The sequence below is a fragment of the Dreissena polymorpha genome, chromosome 10 (genome assembly GCF_020536995.1).
Source record: "Dreissena polymorpha isolate Duluth1 chromosome 10, UMN_Dpol_1.0, whole genome shotgun sequence".
NCBI lineage: Eukaryota > Metazoa > Mollusca > Bivalvia > Myida > Dreissenidae > Dreissena > Dreissena polymorpha.
Window position 1 is genome coordinate 82,744,118 of NC_068364.1, and position 16,903 is coordinate 82,761,020.

General features: G+C 38.1%; 2 protein-coding genes across 2 annotated transcripts in view; both read left to right on the plus strand.

The window, feature by feature from the left end:
* Window positions 1–16,903, plus strand: part of LOC127848556 (cysteine-rich venom protein ENH2-like) — a 110,908-nt gene that overhangs the window by 357 nt on the left and 93,648 nt on the right. The gene's annotated exons all lie outside the window — the stretch shown is intronic.
* Window positions 82–13,452, plus strand: LOC127849285 (cysteine-rich venom protein pseudechetoxin-like). The gene is made up of 11 exons (XM_052382005.1): window positions 82–94; window positions 615–661; window positions 1,521–1,629; window positions 5,478–5,554; window positions 6,694–6,781; window positions 7,227–7,372; window positions 8,298–8,383; window positions 11,886–11,986; window positions 12,330–12,440; window positions 12,689–12,805; window positions 13,125–13,452. The coding sequence occupies exons 1-11, from the start codon at window positions 82–84 to the stop codon at window positions 13,295–13,297; spliced, it is 1,068 nt and encodes a 355-aa protein (XP_052237965.1). The 3' UTR covers window positions 13,298–13,452.

Below are 16,903 nucleotides of genomic sequence, written 5' to 3' on the forward strand. Positions count from 1 at the left end.
TCCATATAATAATGAATATTTAACTATAGAAAAGTTTCGGAAAGATGCTTAATAATAATTTTTGAATTAATAGTACAAAGAATGTTAAAAGATTGTAAACTGATAATCTTAAAGATTAAAATACACGGTCTTATTGTCATAAAACCGGTTCATGATTTCATTTGAATTGCATCTATCAAGAACAAGCAGGTTGTTTGATTTTATCCATTGAGCGTTTTTCCCAAATAAACAACGATTAGTGGTTCCGATGCCTAGGAACGTTACAGCGACCGCGTGAGACCGAGTTCAAATATTATTAATAGTATAATATTAAAAATATTTATAAAATATGTGTTTGTATTTGCCGATAAAAACGATAATTCGGAAAAATATTTGAATATAAGTTGGTTTATTAAATATTTGTGCAATTGAAATGTGAAATATTTGACTATGCTATGCAAATATTGGTGAGTTCCTATTTACAATTGTATATACTTGAGTTGTCGTTCAAATCTAACTGCGTATTTTTGATTCAGCAATATTAGCGGAATCATGTTTATAAATTAATAACTTATTTTAATATAAAGAATAGTTTTGTATATATTATAAGGCTGTGTCTGCTGCGTGTATTTCAGGCTTGATCGAGTCCCAGACTCCCTCGAACATAACGTGCTACTCTGCTGTAAGTATTAAATCCATTTAAGCCCCGTTTTAAAGACTTAATGATTTGCACGTTTCGTTTAGTGCTCTGTGTATTGTCGTTAAATTGTGCTTTACAGACCATTGGTTACCGCCATAAACGAGCAGTGAATATTAATACGCTTTCGTTCTATTGGTATCATTTCTAAATTTCTTCCATCGTCTGCAGAACCATGACATTTTTTATAAATTTGCTGCATGTATCTCTATAAATAAGATAAGATTACTACTAATAAGAGTCGCTTGTTAATAGAAAGCACACATTCAGAAAGCACGTGTATTTGATGATAACTCCAGGTCCGACATTTTTACAGAAAATTCGCCTCGATAGAGACGTATGCTAAGCGCAATGCATTTGATGACGCCATATTATTTTAGAACCTCGACACATGAAAACTTATTGTCCACCAATGTCAAAATATAAAATTTGTAAAGATAAAATAAATCGTTTTCACAAATAGAATATATCATATAGTATAAACAACATTTATTTGAACAAATTATTCCCTTCGATACGAAACATTTATCGATAAGGATTGTCTTTACGTCGCGCGACGTTCCGCGCAAAGGCTCGAAGCCGTCCAAATATGAACGTTTTCCAACAATTATATAAACTTTACTACTCTTGGTTACGTATGTGGTTCATTTGTTAATCAATAACTTCTAATTTTTGATATCTGACTAGTTTGCGAAGACATGTATAAAACAACCTTGAACAATATGACAGTGAACATATTTTATATAAATGTAGACAATGATATTACTGTTTTTCCATTTTTCTGACGGTCAGAATGGAAAAAAGCTTGCTCGGAGTTAAAGCAAACATTACTGTCTCTTTTCAGCGCCCGTTCAACCCATCATGTACAGACAAGTACGCTGCCTTGCCAGGCCACCTGAACTGCGAAAACCTCGGGCATCTCACGGGAAAGCCAATACCACTTCCTGACAGCGGTAATACTTGATCTTTATATACTGCAAAATCTTCGACAAAAAATGGAAGTATGGCATATTTATCAAATATGTTTGAAGAATGTTTTATTTTGTGTGTATCATCCACTAATTTGAGTTGTATATCGCGGGCTTAGCGCAAAACGGTCGTAACTGACTATTTGTAAACTTTTCAGTACGATTAAAAATAATAATATTTTATTCATTTTTATCAGTAATACACAATTATTTTGCATAAATGTAAGTATTGTACATTCATTTAAAGTTCACACAATATACCTTTATTGGCATTATTGTAGTCAGAGATATTTGTTAAATATCAAGATACGACTGTTTTGCGCTTAAAATCTTGTAATGTTGGATTATATTTTTTATGCAAAAAGGTCGTATCTGAAAATCAGATCAGTTTTTTTCTGTTCATATGTCTTAATATGAAGACTTTTATTCGAAATACTTGAAATATGTGTTGATTAAAATATTTTTTTTAATGATAGAAGAAAATACAAAAATTTACATTTATTTGAATTCAAGTTGGATTACCTGGGGTACATGAAATGCATTGCACTGTGCTTGTGTTTAACCAAATAACTATAACTATAAAGTATTATCACTTTATTTGATTTTTTAAAATTATTTAAATGTATCCAGACATACTAGTAACAGAAAAATGATCATTACACAGTGACTGGGGGCCTGTTCAGAATTTTTTAGTAGAAGACCAATACATAAGAAGAAACAAGTTATTGTCATATCTTTAAATCTTACATAAAGCATTTAATATTTGTATTGTAATTATTATAATTCAATAGAGTTCAAGTCAAAACAAGTCTTATCAGCTTATTTTAATGAAAAAAATAATGAACTTTGTTATTAAAAGCAGGCCTATAACCCTCTTTCTGAATTCAAATACAAACTACAATGTTTTCAAATACATTTATTGTGATATATGAAAAATGTTAAGACAAAAACTATTACAAAATCCTATTGATCTTTTTCCTACCTTTTGAGCATCATTATTATAATTGTCTCAGTCTGACATGTTACACATTGGTACCAATGTCACAGTCTGACATGCTATGTACTGGTGTCATTGTCACAGTTTGGCATGATACATACCGGTACCATTGTCTCAGTCTGATATGCTAGTACCATTGCCACAGTCTCACATGCTACTTACTTGTATAATTGTAACAGTCTGACATGCCACGCACTGGTACCATGTCACAGTCTCATGCATTGGTACCATTGTCACCATCGGACATGCTACGTACTGGTATAATTGTCACAGTGTGTTATGCTATATACTGGTATAATTGTCACAGTCTCAGAGGCTACGTACTGGTATAATTGTAACAGTCTGACATGACATGTACTGGTGCAATTGTCGCAGTCTGACATGCCACGTACTGGTACCATGTCACAGTCTCAGATGCTATCTACTGGTATCATTGTCACAATCTGACATACCACGTACTGGAATAATTGTCCCAGTCTGACATGCTACGTACTGATACAATAGTCACCGTCTCACATGCTACCTACTGGTACCATTGTCACAATCTGACATGCTACGTACTGGTATAATTGTCACAGTCTTACATGCTCCATGCGGGTAAAATTGTCACAGTCTGACATGCTAAGTACTGATATAATAATCACAGTCTACCATGCTAGGTACTGGTACCATTGTCACAGTCTAACATGCTATGTACTGGTACCATTGTAACAGTGTGACATGCTAGGTACTGGTACCATTGTCACTGTCTGACATGCTATGTACTGGTACCATTGTCTCAGTGTAACATGCTACATACTGGTACCATTGTCACAGTCTCACATGCTACTTTCTGGTATAATTGTCTCAATCTAACATGCTACATACTGGTATAATTGTCACAGTCTCACATGCTACGAACTGGTACCATTTTAACAGACTTAAATGCTATGTACTGGTACCGTTGTAACAGTCTGACATGCTATCTACTGGTATCATTGTTACAGTTTGACCAACAATGTACTGGTTCAATTGTCACAGTCTGACATGCTACATACTGGTATAATTGTCACAGTCTGACAGGCTACGTACTTGTAAAATTGTCACAGGCTCACATGCTACTTAATGGTACCATTGAAATAGTTTGACATGCCATGTACTGGTACCATTGTCCCAGTCTCATAAGCTGCGTACTGGTATAATTGTCTCAATCTAACATGCTACATGCTGGTATAATTGTCACAGTCTCACATGCTACGTACTGGAACCATTGAAACAGTCTGATGTGACACGTACTGGTACCATTGTAACAGTCTGACATGCTAGGTACTGGTACCATTGTCACAGTCTTACTTGCTACGTACTGGTATAATTGAAACAGTCAAACATGCTAGGTACTGGTACCATTGTCACAGTCTTACTTGCTACGTAGTGGTATCATTGAAACAGTCTGACATACTAGGTACTGGTACCATTGTCACTGTCTGACATGCCACGTACTGGTATCATTGGAACAGTCTGTCATGCTAGGTACTGGTACCATTGTCACAGTCTTACATGCTAAGTACTGGTATAATTGTCACAGTCTAACATGCTATGTTCTGGTACCATTGTCACAGTCTAACATGCTATGTACTGGTACAATTGTAACAGTCTGACATGCTACCTACTGGTACCATTTTCACTGTCTGACATGCCACGTACTGGTTTCATTGAAACATTCTGACATGCTACGCACTGGTACTATTGTCACAGTATCACATGCTAGGTACTGGAACAATTGTAACAGTCTGACATGCTACGTACTGGTACCATTGTCACAGTCTGAACTGCTACTTACTGGTATAATTGTCACAGTCTGAACTGCTCGGTACTGGAACCATTGTAACAGTCTGAAATGCTACGTACTTGTACCATTGTAACAGTCTGAAATGCTAGGTACTGGTATCGTTGTAACAGTCTGACTGGTTAATTGTGCTGGGACAATTGTCACAGTCTGACATGCTACTTACTGGTACCATTGTCAAAGTCTATCATGCTACATACTGGTATTATTGTCACAGTCTAACATGATACATACCGGTACCATTTTCACGGTCTGACATACTAGTACTGGTACGATTGTAGCGTTTTAATTTATTTTTTATAAAGTACCAGAAATGGCACTTTCCTAGTGTAGAAAAAAAAAAATACAAATTTCCCAATTGCTGTAAAAAAACAATTGAAGAAAACAAAAAACAAAACAAATTTTAATTAGTTTATTTATGCAGCTCTATGGTATGACAACTTGACAACATTAAGTTATTAATTTTTAAATATTTGGGAGCAAAATATTAAATATACCAATTTCCCAATATGAAGACTTCACAACATGAATTTTCCCAATTTCTGGGTTTTTCTCACACAATTTGGCTGGTACCAATACTTTTCCCAATAGATAACACAAATCACGGCATTGTCTCAGTCTGTATGTATTGCTACCATGGTCTCAGTCTCACATTCTAGGTACTGGTACCATTACACTATCATGTTTATATTCTTTTTCAGTGCAAAACGGTTGCAACTGCAGATACGACTGTTTTGCAATGAAAATAATTTCATTTTCAGATACGACCTTTTGCCAAATGACGTTTTAGGGGTTTTTAAGGCAAAATTTAGCTTAAATATTTTTTCAGATTATAAATATTGACATTATAGTACAAAATATGCAATAAAGTCATTTTTGTAAAAAATGTCAGTTACGACCGTTTTGCGCTAAGCCCATGATATAACCTTTCTTAAAAAAACTATAAAAGTGATTCACCTAATACCCGATAACATGCGAATGATGCTTTGGCAATTTTATTATGTCTTTCAGAAATGGAGGATATCGCAAATCAGCATAACCGTGTCCGTTCCAATGTTACTCCTCGGGCGTCAAACATGTTAGTCATGGTAAGATGTCCATGTTTACACAGCTTTTATGATAACATACTCTGCATAAGCTTACCATATACTTTTCGTATACACTTAAATAAACTATACTGTAAATGGCATGCATTGAACCCATTACAGTGAACAAATGTTTCGTCCATTCAACACCCAATGCACATAGAAATCGGTTCATATCACCGAACCGAACTCAGAGATGTCACGAGTAATAGTGGTGGGAGTAGATAAACATTATGAAAAGAAAAACTATACTGTCGTATCAAGAATTCTAATGTGAAAAAAAATATTTGTTTGTCTCACGGCACTTTTAGGATGAATTCCAGCTAAAAGCTTGTTATGCCTTTGTTATGTTCTAGTTAAAAGATTAAACATTTAGCGATGTCCCTACCAAAAGTAATATATAGACATTATATATATACTATTTGCCACGTAAAACTTGTGCCACTTGCTTTAATCATTTACTGGAAGACGCATATTTTTGAAAACCGTAAAAACTGTGTTTTCGAAGTGTGATCTATGCCGTCGAATTAATTGTGTCCATATATTCTATCAATACATTGTATTGCAAGAAACTGCTTATCATATTACGTGATTTCTGGTTAAATCAACCTAAATTAAGAAAATCACATAACCTTTTCGAAAATAAAAAAACAACATTATCGAAACAAAGAATTTATTTACGTCGGCCGTTCGGATGGTTTGTCCTTCGGTCTATAGATAATTTCGTTTGCTAGGCAAGGAAGACGTCTTTACACGTCAAAAATCAAAGGGTCTTTGAACATGATATGCGTTTCTGCATGGTTTCTTGAGAACGGTTGCCCGACGATTATAACAAGGGACCGTAACAAACAAGTTTCCTCTATCGAACATTGTAATTTCGAAGAATACACTAAGAGGTTAGGGACCTACGCTCATCAAAGTTGCAATGCATGTTACTCGGGACAAAAAGGTAGAGGCAAAACAATTTTGAAGTCAAACCTTTGTCGCTATTTACCACATTGACATTTAGACTTAGTTTTGACATTTTAAATAATGCATGCTCATTTTACTACATCTTTTATGGTATGTAGCTTTTGAAATTCCTTTCGCTGTCGTTTCTTCATTGCTAAAATTGATTTCTACACCATAACATATACGTTTAGCATACCAATGCGGGACTTGTGTCTGCTGCCAGACGATGGGCGAGACGTTGTACGGCAGACAGCAAGTGGTACCAGCGTTCCACTCCAGGTACGTTAACGGTAATGATAAATGTTTTGGGAGAATGTTCGTCACAATTACCTTAATTATTGTACATCTCTCGGACGACCAAAGTGTCTTTGCTTGAAGATGAAATCATTCCGAATATAACCGTACTTGGAGTTTGTGTTATCTTAAAAACTACAAAACACTCATTTGGTCAAAGGTTATATTATTACAGAACCTCTTTCTCAGCTTGACTGATAGGAAACATGTGGCTCGACCTGTGAAAACGGGGCTTAAGTGTCCCCCTATATTAACAAGGCAGGGACGAAACTTTCCACATAAACATAATTTTCGTTAACAAAATACCTTATTTAAACGTAAATTTCAATAAAAGCGGATAGTTTCGTCCCTTATAAGCCTGTGCTGACTGAACATGCTAATCTTGGACAAGACTGTGCACACATGCATTTAGCTCACCAATTATTCTCAGGTGCGTTCATTCCCGGACAGAACTCTTTGTTCAGCCCCACCGCAATCACATGGACGGACGTCAAAGCGGCGTGGGAGGCGGAGAAGACACATTTCACGTACGGAGGGTCGGGGAATGACGCGGCCTTGATAGGCAATTATACACAGGTGGGTATGTTGCACCGGACTTTTATTCATCATTATCATCAACAATATTAACAACGTTAACTTCATCTTTGTTTTATCATTTATAATAGTTGTCTTCATCAAGAGAACTACATTTATCATCATCAACAATCACTATCGTCAGCATCTTTTGCTTGATCGTGATGATTAGTATAAACAGCGTGTGTTTTATTTTGATTGCGATTATTTTGTATCAAACGAAATGCTTACTTGATGCCAAAATTGTTTGAAGTTCTTGATAAGCAATAATTGCATATAAATATGTTGTCTCTGATAATGATGATTACGATAGTGATGAAAACGATAACGACGATGCTGCTCCTGCTGTTGTTGTTAAAGATGATTCTGATAATAATGATGATGATTCTGATGATAGTTGTGATAGTTCTTGTGGTGGTAGTGGTTATAACGCTTATAATGTGGAATTTTATATCAACCGAACAGGGTGTACAGAATATTACCAAAGTGCGTTCCATTTCCCACATCATATTTACCATTGCAGCGCACTTTATTGCTGACCAAAACGCGAACGCACTTAAGTTATAAACACCAAAATCGGGTTGACAGCAAAGTGCACTACAACAGGAGTAACATGATAACACGTGATTATTGAAGTAGTACAATAAATGCATATACAAACAACACTACGGGAATTCCAAAAGACGTCAATAAGCTTTTGCCTTTAAAGCACAAAATCACCACGGTAATATATACTCATGTAAAGATCGTATGGCGGCCCACGTGTTATAGTTAATAGTTAAAAAAACTAACATGTAAATCGAGATCTAAGTAATTTGTGGGACTTACTAAACATGTAACGAAAAACTGATATGGTGTAGCATTAGTTCAAACTCCCGATTAAAGATACATCATCACACTATTTGGTACCATCTGTTTCCTGTTTCAGATGATCTTGGCCAAGACGGTTTCAATTGGCTGTGGCGCTGCGGACTGTGGTGGACGATACCTGTATATCTGCCTGTATGTCCCAATGTAAGGACATTTCCCTCTATGCCCCATGTAAGGACACTACATGTATATTTGTCTCTATGCCCCAATGTAAGGACACTACCTGTATATCTGTCTCTATGTCCCAATGTAAGGATACTACCTTTATATCTTCCTCTTTGTCGCAATGTAAAGACACTTCCTGTATATCTGTCTCTATGTCTCAATGTAAGGACACTACCTGTATATCTGTCTCTATGTCCAAATGTAAGGACACAACCTGTATATCTGTCTTTATGTCCCAACGTAAGGACACTACCTGTATATCTGCCTCTATGTTCTAACGTAAGGACACTACCTGTATATCTGTCTCTATGTCCCAATGTAAGGACACTACCTGTATATCTGTATCTATGTCCCAATGTAAGGACACTACCTGTATATCTACCTCTATGTCCCAATGTAAGGACACAATCTGTATGTCTGCCTCTATGTCCCTATCTAACTGCACTACCTGTACATCTGTCTTTATGTCCCAATGTAAGGACACTATCTTTATATCTGCCTCTATGTCCCAATGTAAGGATACTATCTCTTTATCTGCTTCTATGTCCAAATGTATGGGCACTACCTGTATTTCTGCCTCTATGCCCCATGTAAGGACACTACCTGCATATCTGTCTCTATGTCCAAATGTAAAGTCACTACCTGTATTTCTGCCTCTGTGTCCCAATGTAAGGACCTTATCTGTATATCTGCCTCTATGTCCCAATGTAAGGATACTACCTGTATATCTGCCTCTATGTCCCAATGTAAGGATACAAGACTAGCTGTATATCTGCCTCTATGTCCGAATGTAAGGATACTACCTGTATATCTGCCTCTATGTCCCAATGTAAGGATACAACCTGCATATCTGCCTCTATGTCCCAATGTAAGGATACTAGCTGAATATATGCGTCTATGTCCCAATGTAAGGAAACAACCTGTATATCTGACTCTATGTCCCAATGTAAGGGCACTATCTGTATATCTGACTCTATGTCCCAATGTAAGGGCACTACCTGTAGTCTCTATGTCCCAATGTAAGAAACTATGTGTATATCTGCCTCTATGTCCCAATGTAAGGACACTACCTGTATATCTGACTCTATGTCCCAATGTAAGGACACTACCCGTAAATCTGCGTCTATGTCCCAATGTAAGGTTACTAGCTGTATATCTGCGTCTATGTCCCTATGTAAGGATACTACCTGTATATCTGCGTCTATGTCCTAATGTAAGGCTACTACCTGTATATCTGCCTCTATGTCCCAATGTAAGGATACTACCTGTATATCTGCGTCTATGATCCAATGTAAGGATACTAGCTGTATATCTGCGTCTATATCCCAATGTAAGGAAACTAGCTGTATATCTGCGTCTATGTCCCAATGTAAGGAAACAACCTGTATATCTGACTCTATGTCCCAATGTAAGGATACTACCTGTATATCTGACTCTATGTCCCAATGTAAGGATACTACCTGCATATCTGCCTCTATGTCCCAATGTAAGGATACTACCTGTATATCTGCGTCTATGTCCCAATGTAAGGATACTACCTGTATATCCGCCTCTATGTCCCAATGTAAGGATACTACCTGTATATCTGCGTCTATGTCCCAATGTAAGGGTACTACCTGTATATCTGCGTCTATGTCCCAATGTAAGGATACTACCTGTATATCTGCCTCTATGTCCCAATGTAAGGATACTACCTGTATACCTGCGTCTATGTCCCAATGTAAGGATACTAGCTGTATATCTGCGTCTATGTCCCAATGTAAGGAAACAACCTGTATATCTGATTCTGTGTCCCAATGTAAGGACACTACCTGTATATCTGCGTCTATGTCCCAATGTAAGGACACTATCTGTATATCTGCCTCTATGTCCCAATGTAAGGACACTATATGTATATCTGCCTCTATGTCCCAATGTAAGGACACTATCTGTATATATGCCTCTATGTCCCAATGTAAGGATACTACCTGTATATCTGCCTCTATGTCCCAATGTAAGGATACTACCTGTATATCTGCGTCTATGCCTCAATATAAGGACGCTACCTGTATATTTGCTTCTATGTTCCGATGTTAGGACACTACCTGTATATATGCGTCTATGTTCTATTGTAAGGACCCTCCCTGTATATATGCCTCTTTGTCCCAATGCAAGGGCACTTCCTGTATATCTATCTCTATGTCCCGATGTAAGGAAACGACCTCTATATCTGCCTCTATGCCCCTATGTAAGGGCACTTCCTGTATATCTGCCTCTATGTCCCGATGTAAGTACATTACCTGTATATCTGCCTCTATGTCTCGATATAAGGGCACTACCTGTATATCTGCCTCTATGTACCGATGTAAGGGCACTACCTGTATATCTGCCTCTTTGTCTCAATCTAAGGACTCTACCTGTATATCATCCTCTATGTCCCGATGTAAGGGCACTACGTTTATATCTATCTCTATGTCCCAATGTAAGAACACTACCTGTATATCATCCTCTATGTACCAATTTAAAAGCCCTACCTGTATATCTGCCTCTATTTCCCAATGTAAGGGCACTTCCTGTAAATTTGCCTCTATGTCCCAATGTTAGGTCACTACCCGTATATTTGTCTCTATGTCCCAATGTAAGAACACTACCTGTATATCATCCTCTATGTACCAATGTAAGGACACTACCTGTATACCTGTCTCTATGTCCCAATGTAAGGGCACTACCTTAATATCTGTCTCTATGCGTCAATGTAAAAACACTACCTGTATATCATCCTCTATGTCCCAATGTAAGGACACTACCTGTATATCTGCCTCTATGTCCCGATGTAAGGACATTTCCTGTATATATGTCTCTATGTCCCAATGTAAGGACACTACCTGTATATCTTCCTCAATGTCCCAATGCAATGTCACTTCATGTATATCTTCCTTTATGTCCCGATGTAAGGACAACAACTCGGCATTCGAACGCATGGCGATAATGTGACAATATTTATGGTGATTCATGTTTTAGATATGCAAAATAAACGGTGGCGGACTCATCATGCACATATTCCTTTATGTTCCTATGTAAGGAAAACACCTCAATAGTCATACGCATGGTTAGTATTCACCATTCTTATTGTGTTTTTATTTATTTTGGATATGTATAATACATATGGGTCGTGCTAAGTAAAAAAGGGGTTTAATGCATGTGCGTAAAGTGTCGTCCCGGATTAGCCTTTGCGGACAGCGACGACACTTTTCACTTTTATGATATTTTTCTTTCAACAAAATCTCTTCCTAGCAAAAATCTAGTTTAGGTGGAAAGTGTCGTCCCTGATCAGCCTGTGTGGACTGCACATGCTAATCTGGGACGACACTTTACGCACATGCATTAAACCCCCTTTTCACAGAGCACGACTCATATTTATTCCTTAATGTCCTCGGGTACGTCGAGCGTTTGGTTTTTTTTATCAAAAAATGTTATTTGTAAAACTATAAGCTTTTTTCAGATTGGACACAGCAAAGCTTGACCGGCCATACAAAGCATCAAACATCACAGGAGGCTGTGACGATTGTGCAAGTCATTGTAACACTACCATTGGACTTTGTGGTAGGAAGTAATAGCCTTATTTCTTTTATATTTCGGCCCAATTTTGTGCATAAATGTACAAGAACTTGAAAAAAGAGAGATTCTTCATACAATCAATACGTATACAGTTTTAGCGGATTAATCAGATTTACTGAAATTTAGTTATTCCATTTTTCATTTTAATGAGAGCATATTTTTTGCATATTTTGAGTTATAGCAGACCTAAAAGAACATTACCAGACTTTGGAACGCTGCGCTACGTACCATTTTTACTACAAATACTGCAACGAATACCTTCGCATGTAAACAATGCAAATCAATTATTCTGGTTATTTTACCAACCTGGTGTTTTCTTGATTTCTAGATTTCAACAAGCTTCTCTGTCTGGGAGGCTCGAGTCTCAACATGACCTCCGGCACCTGTGACTGCATCCAGACTGTTCCTCCCGGCACCTACACAAGGACCATATGTGACCGTAAGTTTTTTTTTCTTACTGCGTCTTTAAATGAACACAACATTGACAGTATTAATATATGTCGTAAGACGTTTTAAAATGTCGATGAAAATACACGAATCCTTATTTTTGTCATAAATGCGTTGTGTTGCATCTAACATTTCAAAACTGCGTGTTGTGTTATTTAACTTTTTTTTACCAGCATGTTTTCGATTTGAAAAAAAAGTTTAATTTGTTCTTAGAGAAATTATAAAACTCATTTATCTCAGTGGTATGCATTGGGTCTAACGACACTGATCCAGAGTGTTTAACGACACTTCGAGGCACGTGCGGCACGAAGCTAACCACGATGTTCCGGTGTCCGTGGATGTGCAACGTCTGTCCGTGTATGTAATATATACTCGGCAAAATTTAATACGCACCTGTACATGCTGTGTTGGTGTGCACAAAGAAAAGCACATATATAGCCATTTTAACTCTGTATTACTCAAAATACGACATACACTTATTGTAAACGTTTTATTGAATTGTTAAATTTAATCTGTGTCAACTATTATTAGTTGCATGTATACTCATATACACTGTAAAATAAACTCCATATGTATTATATACATCTATTTAGTGTTCCGCGAATTTATTTAAAAAAATTATTTCCTTGATCGATTTTTATTTTGTATCATTCATTATAATTTAAGGATGTTTCAGATTCCGATGCTAAATGGAACGTCAGTGCGATATCCAGAATGCCTTGGGAGAAGGGACTTCCGGTGTGCAACACTGCGTGGAACCAGCGTAACCTGGGCGTGTCATCCAAGCAGCATCAATTCCTGTTGCTGACTTTCTTAGCAACGACGTGTGAGATGATTTTGTTTCAGTAAAACAATTACAAACAAACAGTCAAACTGCATGTCATATTAGTAAAACTATATGTGGTTCATGGATTCATTGTAATTGATTGGACTTAATGCGCGTACTCGATTTTTTAATTATAAATACTAGTGGCATGTTATTAAAGTGATTGAATTATAATTTCTAGTACATCTTATTTATATTATATTATATACGTCTGAAACAACTGTGGTTGTTCTTTAAAGAAACATTAAGATATGTAGCAATTAATAGTACATGTATGTACATGTATGTGTTTTGTGTTTTGGACATCTTAATAAAAAAACGCCGATAGCCTATAAAAACGATTGAAAAGCAACTCAAATAAAACAAGAACAAGGACAATCCAGTGCACATATTTCAACCATATAGGGCAGACTTGATAGAACGCAGTTTAGTTCTGCAATGCCACTCGAAAAAAAACAAATCAGTACTTTCAAAAGACGGTCGGACGGTTGGACAGGCTTTCTGAAAGACAATGTGAACATAAATGCACAGCTAATAGCGACCATGTGTCATACAGCCGTAAAGTCGCAAAAACAAAATACCTGACCTTTCAGTTCGAAATGTATTTTGGCCGATAATTTGAAGTAGATTGTTTTGATAAGGCGACCGTGTGCTATTTAGCAATTCCTTCAGCCCCAGTCCCATACAGATGCCAGATCAACACGATTCATATCTGGCCTGATCCGGCATGTAAACCGTGTCGAGGCCATGTAGCTATGTGACGAACCTTGTTGTTTATGAAACGTCCGGCGTTGTCCTTGGGGTCCGGGTGGCCAACACGGCAGTTTTGGGAAAGTTAAATCCATGTTTATCCGTTACGATCCGGGAAAATATCACCATCTGGGATGGTCCGTGTAGCTGCCGTGTGGGATCCGGGACAGCCGTATAGAGTCCGGGGACAACCGTATTTATGCCTTGGTTGTCCATGTTCGTCCTTAACAGTCAAGGAACACATTTCCGACCCTGTCCTTCAAGGACCGTGACGGCAATTGTACGGTTGTCTCCTGTGCTACCGACGTTGCAGCATGGGCGATGAGATGACGACGGAGAACAAGCTGATGCTGATGAGATGCCAGCTTCTACTGCAAAAGGCTCAGGTTGAAAACAATATTCTGACTGCAAAATCGAAGCTACGACATAAAAAAGAAAAATCGAGAAAAATAGTTATCTCCACCAGTAAATAGACTGTAAAGAAGAAACATATGGGTCACACGATGACTCGCCAGACGACAAAGCCTGGTTGATAACGTACGACTGATGGGCGAACTCAAGAAAAAAGACGCAAAAGGTTTTTTAATATCCTGCACATATCAAAAGATCTTGGCACGTATTGAACAAAGAATCAAACCGTAGAAGTTAAACTGCAGGATGGCTCTGACGGCTGGCATTAAGTTTGCAAAAACATTGCGGTACCTAACATCGGGGACAGTTACCACTGTCTGTTGTATGGCTTTCGGGTCGCATACAGCACAGTCCTCAAGATCATCATTCGTGTCTGCCATGCGTGTTTGTAGAATTTGCTAAAGAACCGATACCCTGTCCTGAAACGCAGGATTAATAGAAGAGCATCGTCAAGCAATTCGACGACCTAAAGCAGTTGCATTACTATGTGGTTGTATTGGACGGAAAGAACATCGCCGTACCTTGCCCAAGGTGTGGTAGCTCCTTGAACTACAACAATTATCAATTTATAATCATCAAGGCCATGGTCGACGCCGACTACAAATTCATTTAGGTTGAATTAGGAATCAATGCATTTCAACATAGGGTTCTCATGGAGCCAATCGGCCATGATGACCCCAATTTACCCTGAAAGGACTAGGGACGTCTTCTTTTTTCTTTAGGCGTTAGTTTCTGTGGGTGGTGTTGATGTTTATTGGTCTACTTGTAAATGTAATTGCAATCTTGATCTGGGCCTCGAGCTTGGATCTTCTTGTTGGTGTTGTTCTTCATCAGTAGCTGTTGCTGCTCGTGGAGATCTTTTGGAAAGTGAATGGCCCACTTTTACAACATAATAAAGTTTCATTTATATGGCATGTTGACGTTTTATATGTGTATACGAGGTTACACCTTGAGCTTTGATTTATGATAGAATCACCGAAAATAAACATGCTTTCTTACAAGTTTTTGTCGGTCCGGCAAGATCGGAGATGGCCCGTATGGATTCCGTATAAGTCCGTGTCGTTGTCGTGTCGGTCCGGGATGATCCGTGTAAATGCTGTGTTTGTCTGTGTTTATCCTTATCTCTGCTGTGTAGGTCTGTAGCTCTGCCGTGACTGCCCGGGACAATCCGCATGTATGCTGTGTTTATTTCGTGTTGCTGCCGGATTTGGGGTGGGGGGGGGTCCGGGGCGATCCGGACTGACGTGTTGAAACCGTGCTTATATGGGACCGGGGCTTTACATTGTTACACTATTGGTCAACGCAATCTGTGGTTGATGAGTTGTAAATTATCGATTGGTTCTAGAAACTCTTACGCTTTTTAATTTAAAACGCACGTGTGTTGATGTATAACTTGGGCGGATGACACATTGAACGTGTTGTTTTTCGGGACGTTATGCGGTCCGTGATTTAATAATGCATTAGCAACACTCAGATACGCCTCGTCAGGATCGTGATGATCTCCTACTCTGAAATCAACCGTTAGCCATATATTGTACTAAACACGATTGACATTTCGCGCTCCAATCGGGAACCCTCGGACAATTCCGCCATAACGGCTATCGACGGTGTGGTGTAGCCCACTGTCCGAAGTGTTCAGATTGTTCGCGCACTTGTAGCAGTCCAGGGTTTTGTTTCGATTAACATTCGTTTTAATGTAGTTTGATATATTTCAATTCACAAGCAAGTTTTGAAAGCGGCCATAATTTATGACAAACTAAAAATGTGACGCCCGACGGACCGACTGATAAACCGGTGTACAACGTATAGCCCCACAGCGTGCTGCTTTCGTGTTTACAAAGTAACATATTTTTACGCCTGATATGACTACAAATAGAACGTTTGCAGTAAATCTCACTTTATTTACTAAATTTGTGTGATACCTGTCAATGTAGTGTAATCTCCACTATTGATCAGTCAGTCATATTATTGCCAAACTGATTTATAACTCACAAATGACTAGCAAAGATCAATATTCCCAAGTTTTGGGGACAACCCGAGTATTCGAATAAATTTGCGCTTTTGCAAACTACTCATTGAACCATATTACCGCGCGTTGTAAAAAGAGAGCAGCTTAAGTTTGGTACCGTTACACACAGATTGTATTGAACTGGTTTCTAGCTCACCTTACCCGTAAAGAAAGACAATTTGTCAGCATGCCTTGCGTGAACCACCACCACTGCCGCGACCACCGCCACCACCACCACCACAACCACGCCCCCTATCCCCCTACCCCCACCTCCACCCCAACAACCCCACCCACCACCCCCACCATGAACACCACCACGACCACCACCACCACCATCACCACCACAAATTACAAGAAATCTATATATAATCAGGCTTAAACATTTTATATTAATGTTTATGTTTGTATTTGAAAGATTTTCTAACATTCCAATTTTCGTCGTTTGTCGCCAGGCCTTAAG